Below are 15,148 nucleotides of genomic sequence, written 5' to 3'. Positions count from 1 at the left end.
TTGTCCAAATTAATTGTTGGGAGCAGCTTAAGCCAGAAAGATTGCAGTAAGGTAGTCATCTTCCCCAGGAGCTGCCACAAAGCCCTCAGAAAAGTTTTCCAGTTAGTCTCGTGTAATTCTGGTCTCATGAAAGGCACTGGAGTTGCAGGAAGTAAATAAAGTGCCTTCACCACAGGAGTTATATTCCTACTTGTTGCTTCTGTAGGTTTTGCAGAAAATTGAGTTAGAGGAATGCCTGCGAGTGAAGAGCAAGCAGGACAGGCATCGCCTCTACAAAATCAAATTCTATTTCTTGCCCCATGAGTATTACCGGGAGGAGAAATGTGTGAAGCCCAGGGACATCTTGCACTTTATGGAAACAAGGTTAGTTTGCTTTCAGCTGCTCTCATGTTTGTTTTTCTTTTGCCCTTCTGTGGGCTCTAGGGGTCATTATTTGTTGTTTATTATTGCTGTTACGGCTCTCAGAGCAGCAGTGTCCTGAAGACATGATTGCAGAAGCATCTACGTGGTGGATTTTTGTCTCGAGTAAGATTGTATATCTGTGGCTTGGCTACAGTGCAGAATTCTGTTGAGGCAGATCTTTCTTGTGTCTCTGATATACTCAAGAGAAGAGCCTGTATAAGCAATGTTGCATTCCTCATCTTTGGATGCTTACGTGTTTATTAGCAGCAAAAATGTTTGAATGCTTTAAGTATCCCTTGCTCTCATAGAGAATAAATAAAACTTTGGGGGTTTTTGTTTGTTTTTAAAGAAGAAAGTAAAAAAAAAAAAACACTTCACTGATTTGTTCTTCATTCAAGCTGAGTTACTTTATATAACAATTTTGGATGTGCTTGTTGGTTTAAAAAAATAATTTTAAATGTCCAAAAGTAAGCTATCTCTTCTGAAGGTCAATATGATGTGCTGATTTTATGTCTAGATGAGCTTATAACCTTTGGATGCATCACTTACATCTGTAAGAGAGGTGATGCCAAACTTTTATTCCCAAGGAAATGGGAAAGGGACAAGAAGAAAAACCAATTGCCTTACCCTAGAAACATTTTTGTATCCACCAAGGAATATGTTATGTCATGAGTTGACCGGCTTCTTAAAATACATTCTTTTTATGATAGTTCAAAATTGACTGCAGTATTGCTGAACTTGGACCTCTTGGGTTGCTGCTTCTTTCAGATTCTTTAAAATTGTCCTGGAAACAATTAAACGGAAGAATGCGAAGATGGCATCTTTTACTGAAGTCAGTACACGGAAAGCAACTCGGAAGGATTTAGATGGCGATGGAGACAAGGTACAGAAAAATGTTACCTGAAATGTGCCTCCCTTTCCTAACCCATTTTTGAGAACTGGAATTTAGGAAAACATCACTTGTTTTGATGTGAATACTTATTGTGTGAATACTAAATTACTTCTTAATCAGTTTCTTTATGTATAAATTCTCTTTGTATCCTTATCAAATTAACAAGGAAATAGTCGTTTCATATAATCCTAATTTACTTACACATTCTCAGCATGTGATGATACTTGTTTTAGTTGCACTGAGATAAAAACTTAGCACTCTCTGCCATCAGAACAAGATCCTTTCACAGCACTGCTTGTCAAAACCTTTGGGGGAAGATCCTTTATTCGTTGAAAAGCTTTTGCATGTTCTTTCTGCCACCCTTTTTCCAATATGGACTGTCATATAAGCAGAGCAATAGCTTATATATTTTGTAGAAATTCTGGTTTAACATGACAGCTATCACTAATATGAGGTTTTTTGTTTGTTTGTTTGTTTTTTACAGTAGTGTTATTTTAGAAATTAGTTTGTTCTTAAAGGTAGAACAGGGGATGTCTGCCATAAAGATGGACAGGGGATTTTTAAATTACAAATGTTTGCCTAAAGCCTTTGGATACAGTTCATGCTTTACAGCAGAGTCAGCCTGATTGTCTCATCTGTTATGGATTTCTAGGCACAAAATAGTCAGGAAGCTCCCGAAGAGGAAGAGAAGATTGTTGATGCAGAAGCTGATGAAGGGGATGGTGATGCTACAGAAGCAAAACGGAGGAAGAACCAGGAAGAAGAGGTAATGATTTCATAGGTGCTCAGTACTGCACTTGAATTCTGTTTCTACTGTTTTGGTCTGAGTTTGAGAAGGATAATGTCTATAGAAGCTAAATGCCAGCAAGAAAGCCAATAATAATAAAGTAAAAGGCTTAGGGAGGTCATTGGTTTGTGCTGATCAGTTTTAATTTGGATGGGGGGAGAAATCTATAGCAGGAAACGTGGGCTGAGACTTCTGGTGATGTGCTTATTATGGTTGGGCCTGGTCACTGTAGTTCTTTAAGAACTCTTATTTTACTAATTACTCTTTTAAGAGTAATACAGAACTGTGCAAGTTAGAGATGGAAGAGATCTTTCAGATTTTATTCAAAGCCCCCTTCTTCAGCTATTGGATAGATGCGTCTGGCAATCAGGTTGTCTGTGTCGTAGTTCAACTTAACCTTATGTCTTGCTATTTTCACGTCATTAGTTGTGTTTAAAACTACAATGTAGTTGTTATAAATATTCTGGCTGTGAGTGTTCATTCCATGCTTACTACTTCGTAATTATTGTACAAAGGATGGTCAGCTGCAGTTTCAGCAAGAGTAAAATCCTGAGGGACTCTAATCATCAGAGCAAGATTACGGGAAGAGCCTTTTGGGGCTTAAGAAAATAAATAATAATAATAATTCCGCCACGGTGGCAATAAGCTATAGCATCCATGATTGCGTTGAGAAATAACAGCAAGAGAAATAGAGACTGAACCGAATCCTGCTGTATTCTCTTTGTAACAGGATTACATTTTCATTGTGTCATAGGCAAGGTACTTGCAACTCATCTGTCAAGAATATTCATGAATAAAACTGCTTCATAGTGTGTTTGTTTCTGCATGTGCTCTGGCCTACGTAATTACATCATTGTTTCTTTTAGGTTGATTATGAGAGTGAGGAAGAGAATGCGGAAGAAAATGTTGCTGAGAATCCAGAAGATGAAGAGGCTGAATCAGAAAAAGAAGAGAGGGCTCAAGGTGCTGATGAAGATCAGAATGGAGCAGATGGTGATGATCCTCAACATCTTTCCTTTATGTCTCAGACTAAAAAAGAGAGAAATCTATTACTCAAGTCAGTGGAGAAGCGAATAAATGCTGTTCTGAACAGTCACCCATCAATTCAGGATTACATGTTTGACACTGAAAACGAACTTTGGTGTGAGGTAAGATGGTGGTGCCTGGAAGCAGCTATGTGTGGTTGCACAACGGTTGCATGTAGCTCTTGTAACAGGGCTCTCTCCAGTGGAGTGCTGCTGTTTTGTCTCATCAGCAGTCCCCTATTAGTACAGAGGAGTGGAAGTGCGTGCCTCAGCACAAATGTTCTTCTTGACGCAATTATTTACAGCTGACTTTCAAAACCCCAATGAAACTTTTTTAAAAGACAATTGACATGTTTGTTTATAAATAAATATATTTATGACTATAATTCTAGTCAGACATTTATGTTCCTAAAACACACAATTAGGATAATCCTATTTGTCTGCTTTTTGCCTAAAAAGAAGTAGGTTGTTGAGCCTAATGCTCAAGCGTTTTTACAGAAACACACTACTTTTGTTTTTTTCTCTTTTTAGGTTTCCTTGACACTTCCATTGATGAAGGCATACTTTGATCTCTCCTCTTTGCTTCTCTCTCTGACACGAAACACGGTCATCCATGAAGTGAAGGGGATCACCCGGTGCTTGTTGAATGAAAGTACCAATAAGCAAGGAGAGAAAGAACTCATTCTGCATACTGAAGGGATAAATCTTGCAGAGCTGTTCAGATACTCTGATGTACGTAGTCTATTTATAATGCTGAACTGGAGTGATCTTCTGTGCTCTACGGAGAGGGGGTGGATGATAGGTGTTAGCAGGGTTGACGTGTAGCCTTTTCAGCTCTTAGGCTTCCTTCCTTCTCCTTTTTTCCCCCAGCTGCGTTCAGAGTTCAGTGAAGCCTTTTCTCAAGGGTAAATTGCAAATTGTTTTTTTGTGCAGCAGCCCAGTATCTAATGACAGATAATTCCACACTATGCTTGTAACTGTCTCTATAAATGTTACTTGAGGGAATTCTTCCATCTAAATGAATTGCAGTACTTGGAGATGAATAGTTCTGTTATGCCATCTAGCCCATAACTCTACAAATAGAGGATTGTTTTATGCTACATATTTTCTACTGCTTTTGTTAAGAGTTCTGGTTGGTTGAGACAGACTGGGCATTACATTTCTTGGAAGACTTTAACATGTCCTTCTGCTGCTAGGAATGGTTAGTTGGTTTGTTTGTTTTCTAAACTCAGGTCAGTTATTTCTGTGCTGAATTTTGATTCCGACCTGTGTATAAACCACAATGATCACTTGCCTAAACATAAATCTCCAGTGTCGTTTTTGTCTGTATTTGGCTCTGAGCTACTGTCTTGTTTTTGTGCAACTTTTGGTGGTGTTTAAGCTAATGAAAGGTGGAGGGAAAAAAACTATGTTAGCTTGCTTAGCTTAGCTTAAGCTGTTTGGAAAAAATAGAGTAGTTACTGTGCTAATTTATATCTGTGTTTTGTTTTTTTTTTGTCTTTCAGATTTTGGACCTGAACAGGCTTTATTCCAATGATATTCATGCCATGGCTAAGCATTACGGTATTGAGTCTGCCCTGAGGGTCCTTATAAAGGAAATAAAAGATGTGTTTGCTGTATATGGTAGGGTTTGTTTGTATCTTTGAAGATGGTCTTTATTATAATTGCCACATTGCTCACAGTTCTCTCTCTTCATTTTTTCATCATTCTGATGATTATAGTGCCTTCTGTGAAGAATTCATTATTCAAGTTCTGTTTAATCTGTAGAAAATTCACTAGACAAGGTTTTTTTTCCATGCATCACAGATTTTTTTTCTATTCCATTAATGTGCAAGCTGGAAAGTCCAGAGGAATTAATTATTAACATCTGAGGAACCTTAACTATGTTAGACCTGCATAGTGGCCCTGAGAATAGGATTAATCTTGCCTCATTCTAGCTTTTTTAACAATAAGAGTCTAGGCTCCTTTTAAAGTTAAATGTACGTAATTCCTAAAATGATAGAAGCTGCATTGATACTGCGTTGTCTGAAGGTTTGTCCCTCTGCATTACCGAGAGTCCCAGTTCAGGGAGGATGCCTGACTTGTTAGGCTGCTAAAGCTTGGCATGTTGCATTTGCCTTAAGTGAGCTAAGTCACGCTATGAATTAAACTCTTGAAAAGAGGGAAGATTAATGCAGTGGGAGTTTTAGCAACCAGTCTCATCCAACAAATTTTTCGGCTGGCAGCCCAGAATGGTCCAACCTTCAAGTTGTTCAAGAACTGGTAGGTAAATGTTGACAGAACTGTTAATGATCTCCCATCGCACTTGCCACCGCAGTGTTACTTAAAAATAAGTACTGTTTCTTTTTAGACTGAATGTTTTTGTTTGTTTGTCCGTTTTTTTGTGGATGCCTAACGTCTTAAACAGAAAATACCAGAACCTTGCTGCCTCCAGTGCCTAGCTAATACGGGCCACCAAGTGAGAAGATAAAGCTCTGTCCTGTCACAGCTGGCTGGATGCGTGTAAACAAAAATGACACAGATCTTACTGATTTTATGTAGAGTGAAACGCTGCCTTGTTGCAGCGTTCTTGACATCTTGGTTTCCTTGCAGAAGTACTGTTTTATATTAAAATGAGGAGTGCCCAGCTTGGATATTTGAGGGGAGCAGCTACACCAGCTACATACAAAGATTTGCAGTCGCCATAAGGATGTTAAAAGAGATGTTCTCCATGTTGATTAGATCCAGGGGATTAATTTAGATCAGATTTCTTTTTTAGACAAAAATACCTTAGCACTTGAGTGCTCTGATGATTGCTCTTTCCTGTGTTCTTAGGCATTGTGGTAGACCCTCGGCACCTTTCACTTGTGGCAGATTACATGTGTTTTGAAGGAGTTTATAAACCGCTGAATCGCTTTGGAATCCAGTCCAGCTCCTCCCCTCTGCAACAGATGACGTTTGAAACCAGTTACAAATTCTTGAAGGAAGCAACCATGATGGGTAAGTGGTTTAGTTTGAACTATATCGCTGCAGAATTTCACATATGCTTTGTTTTCATCATAAATTTCCACTATTTCGAGTACTGCATAATTGTGTTAGAAAAAAGGCCAGAGGCTAACATTTTAATTAAGTCCTTGCCTAGGAAAACGTTCCAGACATTTTTAATAAAATTCTGTCAGCTTAAATGAAGTCAGCTCCCACATGTAATTTTGGGGTCTGTGATTCCTGTCTTTAAGAATTAGATAGGCTTTTTTATAACAAACCTTAAAACTGTTACGGTTTGTTATAGCAAAGCCTTATAACAGACTATTAAATCTGCCTTTTTCTGTCTCTGCTTAGACCATTAAAGTTGTCATCTCTGCTTGGTTTTCCTGTCTCTGTTATAACTCCCACGTTTTCATCTCTTCTGCTTTAAAATTGCCATTTTATTGTGAGAACAGTCTTCCTGGTTCTTAATTTGATTCTGGATTTCTTCTGCTTTGTAGAACTTTACTGTCTTTGGGGTCTCCCCCCAACCACAAAGGGTCACATTCATTTGGCTAATGGTAGGATTCCGGTGCCATTTTGGATAACCAAGAGTACGGTAGCCTTTTCTGGCCCCTATTTGCTATTTTGGAAGTTGTGCAAATCTCTTGGGTTCTCTGCCTTGTCCAACAGACCACATATCTGTATGGATCCTTTAGGGCATTTAAATGGCACTAGCCATCTATATTTCGGGGTCCCATCCAAAGAAGTTATGTTTTCAGTGTCACTGAACAGTTTGATCTCATTTTTTGGATACTAATTACACATCCTTTTTGCTCTTGTTTTTTGTCACTTGCCTGTTGGATGCTCCTTCTTGGATGCTCCTGTGCCACCATTTTGTTACCTAATACAAATGGGAAAAGCTGTCAACACGGTCTCTTCAGCTAGTGTCTTAAGCTGCCTGGCACAGATGTCAGGGAGGGAAACTTTGTCACTTAATTCCTTTCTCTTAATGCTGTTTTGCACCTTGTCTGGGAAGGTAACTTGGGTTTTACTGAATAGTATTGGTTACAAGTGACTTAGAAATCATTCGAAAATCAGAAAGGAAAGGTGTAAATTTGGAGAGAAATGGAGCAGAAGAGGAAGATTCTTGCACAGTCGCTTTCTCAGGATATACATCATAGCACATGTTGACTTAGAAATAAGATGAAGTTTTTGTCAGGTGAAACATGATTACATTTACGGATAATATTACAAATAAAGACACGAAGTGCATGCTAACAGAAGGGCATGGCGAATTTGCAGGAAAGCCGCACTGGTTGCAAGTGCAGGGATTTATTGATTTCCCCAAGATGGAAACCAAGTCATAATGTGGATTACAGCAGTCTGGATCTAATTTGCTTTAATGCAGCTGATATCTCGAGTGTACATTTAAATAGATACTGTGCCCACTTACGGCCTGAACCAATAAGACAGAAATAGGAAGGGCTGCGACCACAGGGCACTGCTAACAGAGCAGGAAGTGCCGCGAGAGCGCAGGTGTGACCCAGCAGATTGCTGATCAGGATTTGGTGCAAGAGCACATTTGCATCGGAAGCGAGATCCTTCTGGCTGTTTGCTCAGAGAATAACTCTTTGTGAACGTCACGTGAGCGAACAGGACAGTTACGCCTTTGACCTAACAAAGAACCTTTTTTTTTTTTTTCCCTTTTCTCAGTTGACACACATTTAGGAGCAGCGGTTTACTTGTACAGCTGTAGCTGAGATCCAAGCAGCAAACACACACCATACGCTGCTGTGGCCCAGCACCTTCCCCTGCATCCTCTGTATAATAAAAAGTTAGTTCATAGTAGAATAAAGATGACCCAAACTTACCAAGAGTTTAACAGTTTGTTTTTTTTTTTTTTGCCAATTTTCCAACATACTTTACTAAAAAAAAATTGCAGCTTGCTGATATTTAGGATGAATGAAAACCAGCCTGGTTGCTTATTTAAAAAACAAACAAACAAACAAAAAACAAACAAAAAAAGAAACAACAAAAAAAACACAGTGAAAGCAAAATGCAGCAAGCATTGACCAGCCGTGTCATCTGGAGAGCTTCCAAATTTCTGTGACAATATTTCGCTACAATGAGTAACCACAAAATCAAAGGAATTCAGGGAATGTCTCTCCAGTGAAAAGTTCTCTTCGTATCTTGTCAGAAGGATTTAAAATCCATATCAAAAGGATTCACTCTAACAAAGAAAAAAGGCTCCATGGGAGAAAGGCAGCAAATGAAAAGGGTTTCTTTTTGGTTTTGCTTCACTGACGTATTTTTTTTTTAAGCAGTTTATTTAATCAGCAAAATGTGTTCACTGGAAGGTCAAATCTGTGTTCTCTTGGAATTGGGAATGTATTATCTTTTCCTGCTGAATAGGAAGAATTTAGAAATGTGTAGCCTAATTCTCTGCTTATACACAAAGACTGGGAAGAGAAAAGTGTTGTTGTAGGGGAGAGGCAGGAAGAGTTTTGGAGCTCTGCTCTCAGAAATATAAATTCAATCTGAACAGTAGGTGGCAATGCCTTTCTGAAGCTAGGGAGGCTGAACCAGATGAGTATGTAAACTCATCTGAACCAGATGAGCATGTAAAATAAACTGCTTTCGTTTCAGCACTGACCTTTGAGAAACCTTTGGAAACATCTAATTCGACTTTGTCTGAATTCTGTTGTAGGTGCTTATGACGAACTGAGATCCCCTTCTGCGTGCCTGGTGCTTGGAAAAGTTGTTAAAGGAGGGACTGGTTTGTTTGACCTCAAGCAACCGCTTACATAGCGTTTTGTCTATAACTTAAGGATTCTGTTTAAAGTATTCACTGTAAGGTGCATATGTATGTATGTGCCTACAGTATCTGTAACAAGTGCACACACTGTGTTTCCAGTGTTTCCATCTGTGCCAACAGATGTGTTAATCTGGGTACCTGATGGACCTAATCTATTTAATGAAAATGTTTGCACCTATAGGAGCTGTCCTTTGGCCCAAAGAAACATTTATTTACTGTTCATTAACGTAAAAAAATGAGATTATTGGCTTACATGGAAAAGAATAAGATGAAACAGACTGGCTGGGTTTCAGACAGGCTACGCAGCAGCCTTGGCAGGCAGAAATCAAAGTAGAATCTGTTTATGCCGTCTGAATTCTGTGGGGCAGAATTCCATCTGGGTGAGTGGTGCCAGTTGCCACGTGGTTGTGATACAGTAGATTTCTTTATTAGCCAAAGACACAAATTGAGAACTTTCCTGGGTTCTCCACGCATCTTCCAATGTCTGCCCTTGCAGCTTCTTTGTACGGAATAGATCCTGGCACAGCGAGAAACGAGACATTTGTGAAGGTTTTAATCCTTAAATGGCAGCGTGAGCAGCTGTGACAGTGACAGTACAAAATAGTCCTGTGAGAATTACTTAAAACAGAGTTTTCAAACTATTTTTGCTTAAAGTTTTATATCGAGAAGGATACTTAATAAAAGACATTACAAAGAAATATTATAGACGTGGTGTTTTGTGACTGTGTTACCGAGGGAATTTTGTCACGCGGCCAACAGCCATCGCTTTGATGTCTGCTAAATAGCCAAGAGCTATTACCCGCTCTTCAGAAATCAGACTTTCTTGCTTATACATTTGTTTTAAATCAGACTGAAATGTTAAAATTCTTTGGAGTTTGCTCACTACCGTATGGGTGCGTTTTCTGACTGGTTATGACCCTCTGCCATTCCCCGTGGCACCCCTGAGCTAGCAACTAAGTGCCAGGGCTCACTTAACCAGCTGAGGAGCTCCTGCTTCCAGTGGAGCTGCACGAAAGGGATTACATCAGATAGTGGGAGACGTTGGCTGGGGATTGTGAAAGAGCCTCTGTGGTATATCTCGGTTGACTCCATTCCGCTTCAGACCCTTAAAACTGTGTCAAATGCACTGCAAATTGCACCGAAGCTTAACGAATGCATTAGACCAGTAGTTCTCCAGTTTCATTCTGCTGATCTCTTCGCCAAAGACTTCCTTGTGTCTTTCTCCAGTCTTAACACCTGCTAAGCATTTCTCAAAAATGTGTCATCGCAGGAAATAATTACTTGGATGCAGTTTTTCAAATGGTGAGATGGGAAAGAGCAAATGTAGTAACAAAAGATTTCAGACTGTAGTCTGTAGTGTTACAGACCACGTGCTGAGAAGTATCCCTAAGAGGTGTTCGCAGTCCTGCTGCCAATACCACTTGTGCCACGTTTTCTACATGGAGACGTGGTATTCTTTAGCTCTGTAAAGAGCTAATATAACTCATTCATCCAAGTGTTCCTATCACTTCTAAGTGAAACTAAAAGGTCATTTTGATTGTGTCGTGGTGATAAGCTGTCAGAGAACCTAGCGGTCTTACACTTGGGGTTTATAAATCCAACTACGGGTTTTGCATATTTGAAAAATGTGTGTGCGTGAAATGATTCTGAAGAGGTGGTGGGTCTTCTGAGCGATTTGTGGATGTCCTTTTTGAGGCACTGGCTTCCTTTTCTGTTGCTGCTTGCTTCTTCTGTGGTGAGAAGTACTGCTGTGTGCTGGTGGAGCAGCAGCCAGCCAGGTGCTTTAGGGGAACGACAGGGGTGGACACCAAGTGGACAGGGCGGTGAGGTGCCTGTAAATGTTGCACGGTCACGTTCTGAGAAAAGATACCGAAATGATTGTCCTTCAGCGAACATTGTGTGTCAAAGAGCTGGTTCTTGGTCCCTGCAGAATCCATTGAGCAGAAAACTGTGATGAATTCAGCAGGCAGGCATGCCACCAGGCTAATAGTGAGGAGACCTTAAATAGAGCCCTTGGAAAGTCTGCTCTGGCTGGGGCCGGATGAGCCAAGCTTTGCTTTCAGTTCTGAGTTGTCTTTGAAGTTTAGGTAGAGGCCAGTATTTCTTATTGGTACTGTAATAAGTCAGACTTATTTCTCTAGGAAAGCCCCTAACATTACAATCCAGATCTTAACTAATGTCTGCTGAGAAAAACGAAGTAGGTGGCTGCTCCTGGGGACAAAAGGGATAGGGGAAAGAGTATGGCAGGGCCTCAGCTTTGTCTAGGGACGGAGAAACGTGCATATTTTGGCATATAAGTGGGGTTGGTTTACATTGTGATTCTTCATGCTCTGTACTGGAAGAAGGGCAGCTGAGGTAGCAATTACTGCTGGTCCGTAGGGTGAGCATGTTGGTTCAGGGGCTCGACTGCACTCTCTTCTGAGACAGGAAGAGTTTGAATTTTCTTGACATTCATGTGTGCAGAAAATAGAAGTAGAAGCAATGTCTGGCTTCCTGTGCTCAGAAAATGTGTTTCTATTCGTATGACCTGTAGTTCTCCACAGCTAGACCTCGCACGTCTTACAGTTTTCTCTTCCTTGCTCCTCACAACAATTCCTGGTGCCGTACAGTTCTTTTTGAGGATGTGAGCTACCTGCCCTCAGCCTCCTGGGAGAGGGCTCTAATAATGTTTGGTGCTCTTGCTGCTTTTGTAATTGTGCAAAACAGACAAGCAGGGTCAGTTTTGGAGTAAACGGCCCTTAAGAGTTGGCAGTAGATGTGATTTCATAGAGGAGAGGAGATCGTGATTGAAAGGATGGAAGAATGGCTAGAAAGCCTCTTTGAAGCTTTCAGAATGAGAGAATTAGCTTTGCTAATATTTAAATAAAATCAGAATTCGTAACTGGGATGGTGCATGCACAAAGTGTCTTACTGCTCTGGATCAGAATTCGGTGTAAATTTTTTTTTTCCAGCAGATTTCCTTTTTTCTGTTTTCTGTCCTGGTTCTCTCTAGTGGCAGATGAAGCTCGATTAGTAAGAAGTGGTGAAGAACCACGACAAATAGCACTGAGAGTCCCTCCTGCTATTTCTGACTGTTTTCCGCAGGCTCAGTTTGAACGCACACTATTTATGAGTCTTTCTTCAAATGTCTTTGACTTCGTGATTTTGACAATTATCAAAAATAATGCAAGACTAGTACTCAATGGTCAAACTGTGATGATTTCCTGTGGTTTATGCATATATGCTGCACTTCCTTTTGTAGGTGATTTCGCAGTCAGATGCAGGTGGTGTTGTAATGCTTTTTCCACGGGAACCAGCTGCTCTCTTAATCATCTGCTGCGCTGTATGGTGCCAAGTTACCCTAAGACTGTGAAAACGCGACGAGAGAAGAAAAAGTAGCTTACAGAGTTGCTTTCTAAATGCGTTCTCTCCATTAACGATACCATACGATCTGTCTGGCACGCTGAAGGTTTTAAACTTGGCTGAATGCGCGCTCCAGGAATTGGTAGGTTAGCATATGCAGATATGAAAGCTGGGGGAAGAGGATGTAATAGATTGAAAAAATACTTAAAACTGTAGTGAAAGGAACTTGTAGTTATTGAGACAGGAAGGGAAGTAGTAATTCCCAAAACCTGTGTTTCTGTGATTCTGTGAAATCCGGGACATCTCCTTGTTGTGCTTGCTTTGATGTGTCCTGGCTGCGTGGTGCAAAAGACCAACCAACTGGTTCAGATTTCTTGCAGACAGGACAGGGCTAACAAATATTTTCCTTTTGTTGGTAATGTTCAAGCAGTTTGCCTTTATTTGTACAGCAGTTGGAAAGTGAGCTACACTGAAGCTTAATAAATCATAATCAGAGGTGTGGTCTTGTCAGTACGCCATAAAAAATAAATCCAAATCAGGCAACAAGAACACTTACAAATAGGAATTAGCGCTTCTTTCATCTCAGAAGTGAAGCTGAATGTTAGAAGACGAGGAGCAGAAAAGTTTGTTTGTGTGGTGGTTGTTGCGCTTGTGTATGTCAGTGACCGAGCAGTGGCAGCGGCACAGCTCTGAAAGATCTTCAATCATCCAGAGCCTTTCTTGCACAAGCCACTTGAAGCGTGCTGGTAAGCGCTGAAGCTTGGATGCTAGATCCTTAGCAGATGAGCTAAGGGTTTTGGCAAGCACCCGGGCATGTGGCACCTCGGGGACACTTCGCACAAGGCCACACTGGGGTGGCCGGACCACACGCCCGGCTCCAGCTGGAGCAGCTGGCTGCAGGCAGGTCGGGCCAAGGCAAAACCTTTCTCTTCTCCGGGGTTAGGTGACACGGGACAACTCATGGACATCGCTCACAAAGGTGGAGTTTTGGAAAGTGTTTTGGTTTCCGTGCTGACCATGGCAATCTTGACCTTGAGGTAGATGTGAAGACTGCGGTCCTTAGGTGTGAAGACAAGCACTGTGTGGTGGGTGAGGAGGAGACCTGTGGCTTAGCCAGACAGGAGTGCTGGAAACCTTGTTCGGCTTCAGCCTCTGTTTTTCCTGCAGTTCATGCAGCGTGGATACTTCCTCACCCTAAACACTTCCACTGATCTGGTGGGAGGTGTCCCAGCCCCTGGCAAAGTGGGGTGGAACTGGATGATCCTTAAGGTCTCTGCCAACCCAAAGCGTGCTGAGACTGATGCTGAGACTCCCGAGGTTGTGTGCTTTAGGTAAGGGCGTAATAATAATAATATAACTAAAAAAGAGCAAATGCAACTTCTAAGTACAGCCAGGGGAGAGGAGGCGTGGTTACGTATGGTTGTTTGTAAAAGCCCAGCGTTGAGGGCAGTCACTGAGGATGTGGGAGGCTGGGTTTTGGCTCTCTGTGGTGCCCCGTGAGGATTCAGCCTGCCTCCTGAGCACCCCAACCACCAGCTTGAGGCCCAGCATGGGACAGGGAAGCTTCAGATTTCCTGCTGTGAAGCTCGCTGCTGCTGCTGGAAGTAACATACTGGTTGTAGGGATAGGAAAGGGAGGAGTTAGTTCCCTGTTCCCAGGGGAAGGTAGGGAAAATTAGGCCACGCGGTCCCTTGGGCTTTCTTGGAAGATGAGAAATCTTTTTCCTTGTGCTGCCTCATCCAAAAGGGCAGAGAGAAATCCAGCATCTGGATAAGATTATGGTAATATTTTTTTCCCTCCCAGGGTTTTAAGGCACTCTGCTGCGATGTGAAAGACGAGGGTTTGAGGCCTCGCAGGCAGAAGAGGGTTACTGAAGCCCTGTGTTACAGACGAAGCTCTGACCCCTAGGTGAGGCAGCTGCCCACCTGCTCCACCTTCGCCTCTCTGTGTTGCTCCCAGTTCGCTCTGTAGCATCGTACTGGTTTGGTGAGACCCAGAGGATGCTCCTGGTGGGAGGTGGGCAGTGCTAGAGCAACACAGGTGCCTGGATGCTGAGCCATCGGGGTGTTTGGGGGTATGATGGGGTGTTTGGGGGTATGATGGGGTGCTCAGTGCTGTAGGATGAGAAGTCACGGTACTTACAGAGCTCTGGTGGTTGCAGAGCCAAGGGGCAGAGGCTTGTGTAGCAATGTAGCATTGACCAAGGTTGCCCAGCGAGGCTGTGGAGTCTCCCCCAACTTGGGGATCTCCAGGAGCTGCCTGGACATGGGGCTGGGCCCCCTGCTCGGGGTGGCCCTGCTGGAGCAGGGCTCGGAGTAGAAGGCCCCAGAGGCCCCTGCCAGCCTCAGGCATCCTGCGGTTGTGTGCAGGATTCCTCCCGGGGAGGCGGAGGGTGCAGGTGTTGCAGCACGTCTCCCCTGGAGGTCCTTGCCACCCCGCGCAGCTGCCGAACCAAGCGGAGCAGTTGGCAAGAGCAAGCTGGAGAGCCTGCTCCCGCTCCAGCGGATGTCACAGAGCCAGGATTAAGCAAGCTGCTCGTTAATGATCTTTTACAGTTTTCTGGCTGGGATCCCTCAGAAGAGTTGACGATGCAATTGCCCTGGAAAAGCCGAGGGTTGACGGCGGAGCCGGTGAGGATGTCGGGCTGTTCCCATCTTCTGGGTGCAGCGTGCTCGGCCAGCATTGGGAACAGGAATGCCCCCGACCTCCCCGTGGGGCTGCGCTGGGTTTGGTGGGGCTGCAGCCTGCTCCGTAGGATCGCTGCCGCAGTTGTTTGGGTTCTGGAGCCCTGCCTAGCGCTACAGCGAGGGTAACGAGTGATCAAGGAGTACGAGCAGAACATTAACGCGAGCTGCAATAAATACGCAGTTGCATTATTAATGGCACATTAAAACCAAGAGGGCGAGTAGAGCAAATCGTGCGCTGACAGCACAGCAGCT

At 42.6% G+C, this 15,148-nt stretch overlaps 1 protein-coding gene across 1 annotated transcript in view; it reads left to right on the top strand.

The window, feature by feature from the left end:
* POLR1A (RNA polymerase I subunit A) overlaps positions 1-9,561 on the top strand; it is a 33,751-nt gene extending 24,190 nt beyond the window's left edge. Inside the window, exons 27-34 of the mRNA XM_040556419.1 lie at positions 206-363; positions 1,171-1,285; positions 1,947-2,060; positions 2,948-3,229; positions 3,638-3,838; positions 4,612-4,729; positions 5,921-6,085; positions 8,760-9,561. Coding sequence (XP_040412353.1) covers positions 206-363; positions 1,171-1,285; positions 1,947-2,060; positions 2,948-3,229; positions 3,638-3,838; positions 4,612-4,729; positions 5,921-6,085; positions 8,760-8,860 — 1,254 coding nt within the window. The 3' untranslated portion in view covers positions 8,861-9,561. The remainder of the gene's footprint in view (positions 1-205; positions 364-1,170; positions 1,286-1,946; positions 2,061-2,947; positions 3,230-3,637; positions 3,839-4,611; positions 4,730-5,920; positions 6,086-8,759) is intronic.
* Positions 9,562-15,148: the final 5,587 nt, after the last annotated feature.

The sequence above is a fragment of the Cygnus olor genome, chromosome 4 (assembly GCF_009769625.2).
Source record: "Cygnus olor isolate bCygOlo1 chromosome 4, bCygOlo1.pri.v2, whole genome shotgun sequence".
NCBI classification, from domain to species: Eukaryota; Metazoa; Chordata; class Aves; order Anseriformes; family Anatidae; genus Cygnus; species Cygnus olor.
This window is presented reverse-complemented; position numbering and strand designations above follow the sequence as displayed.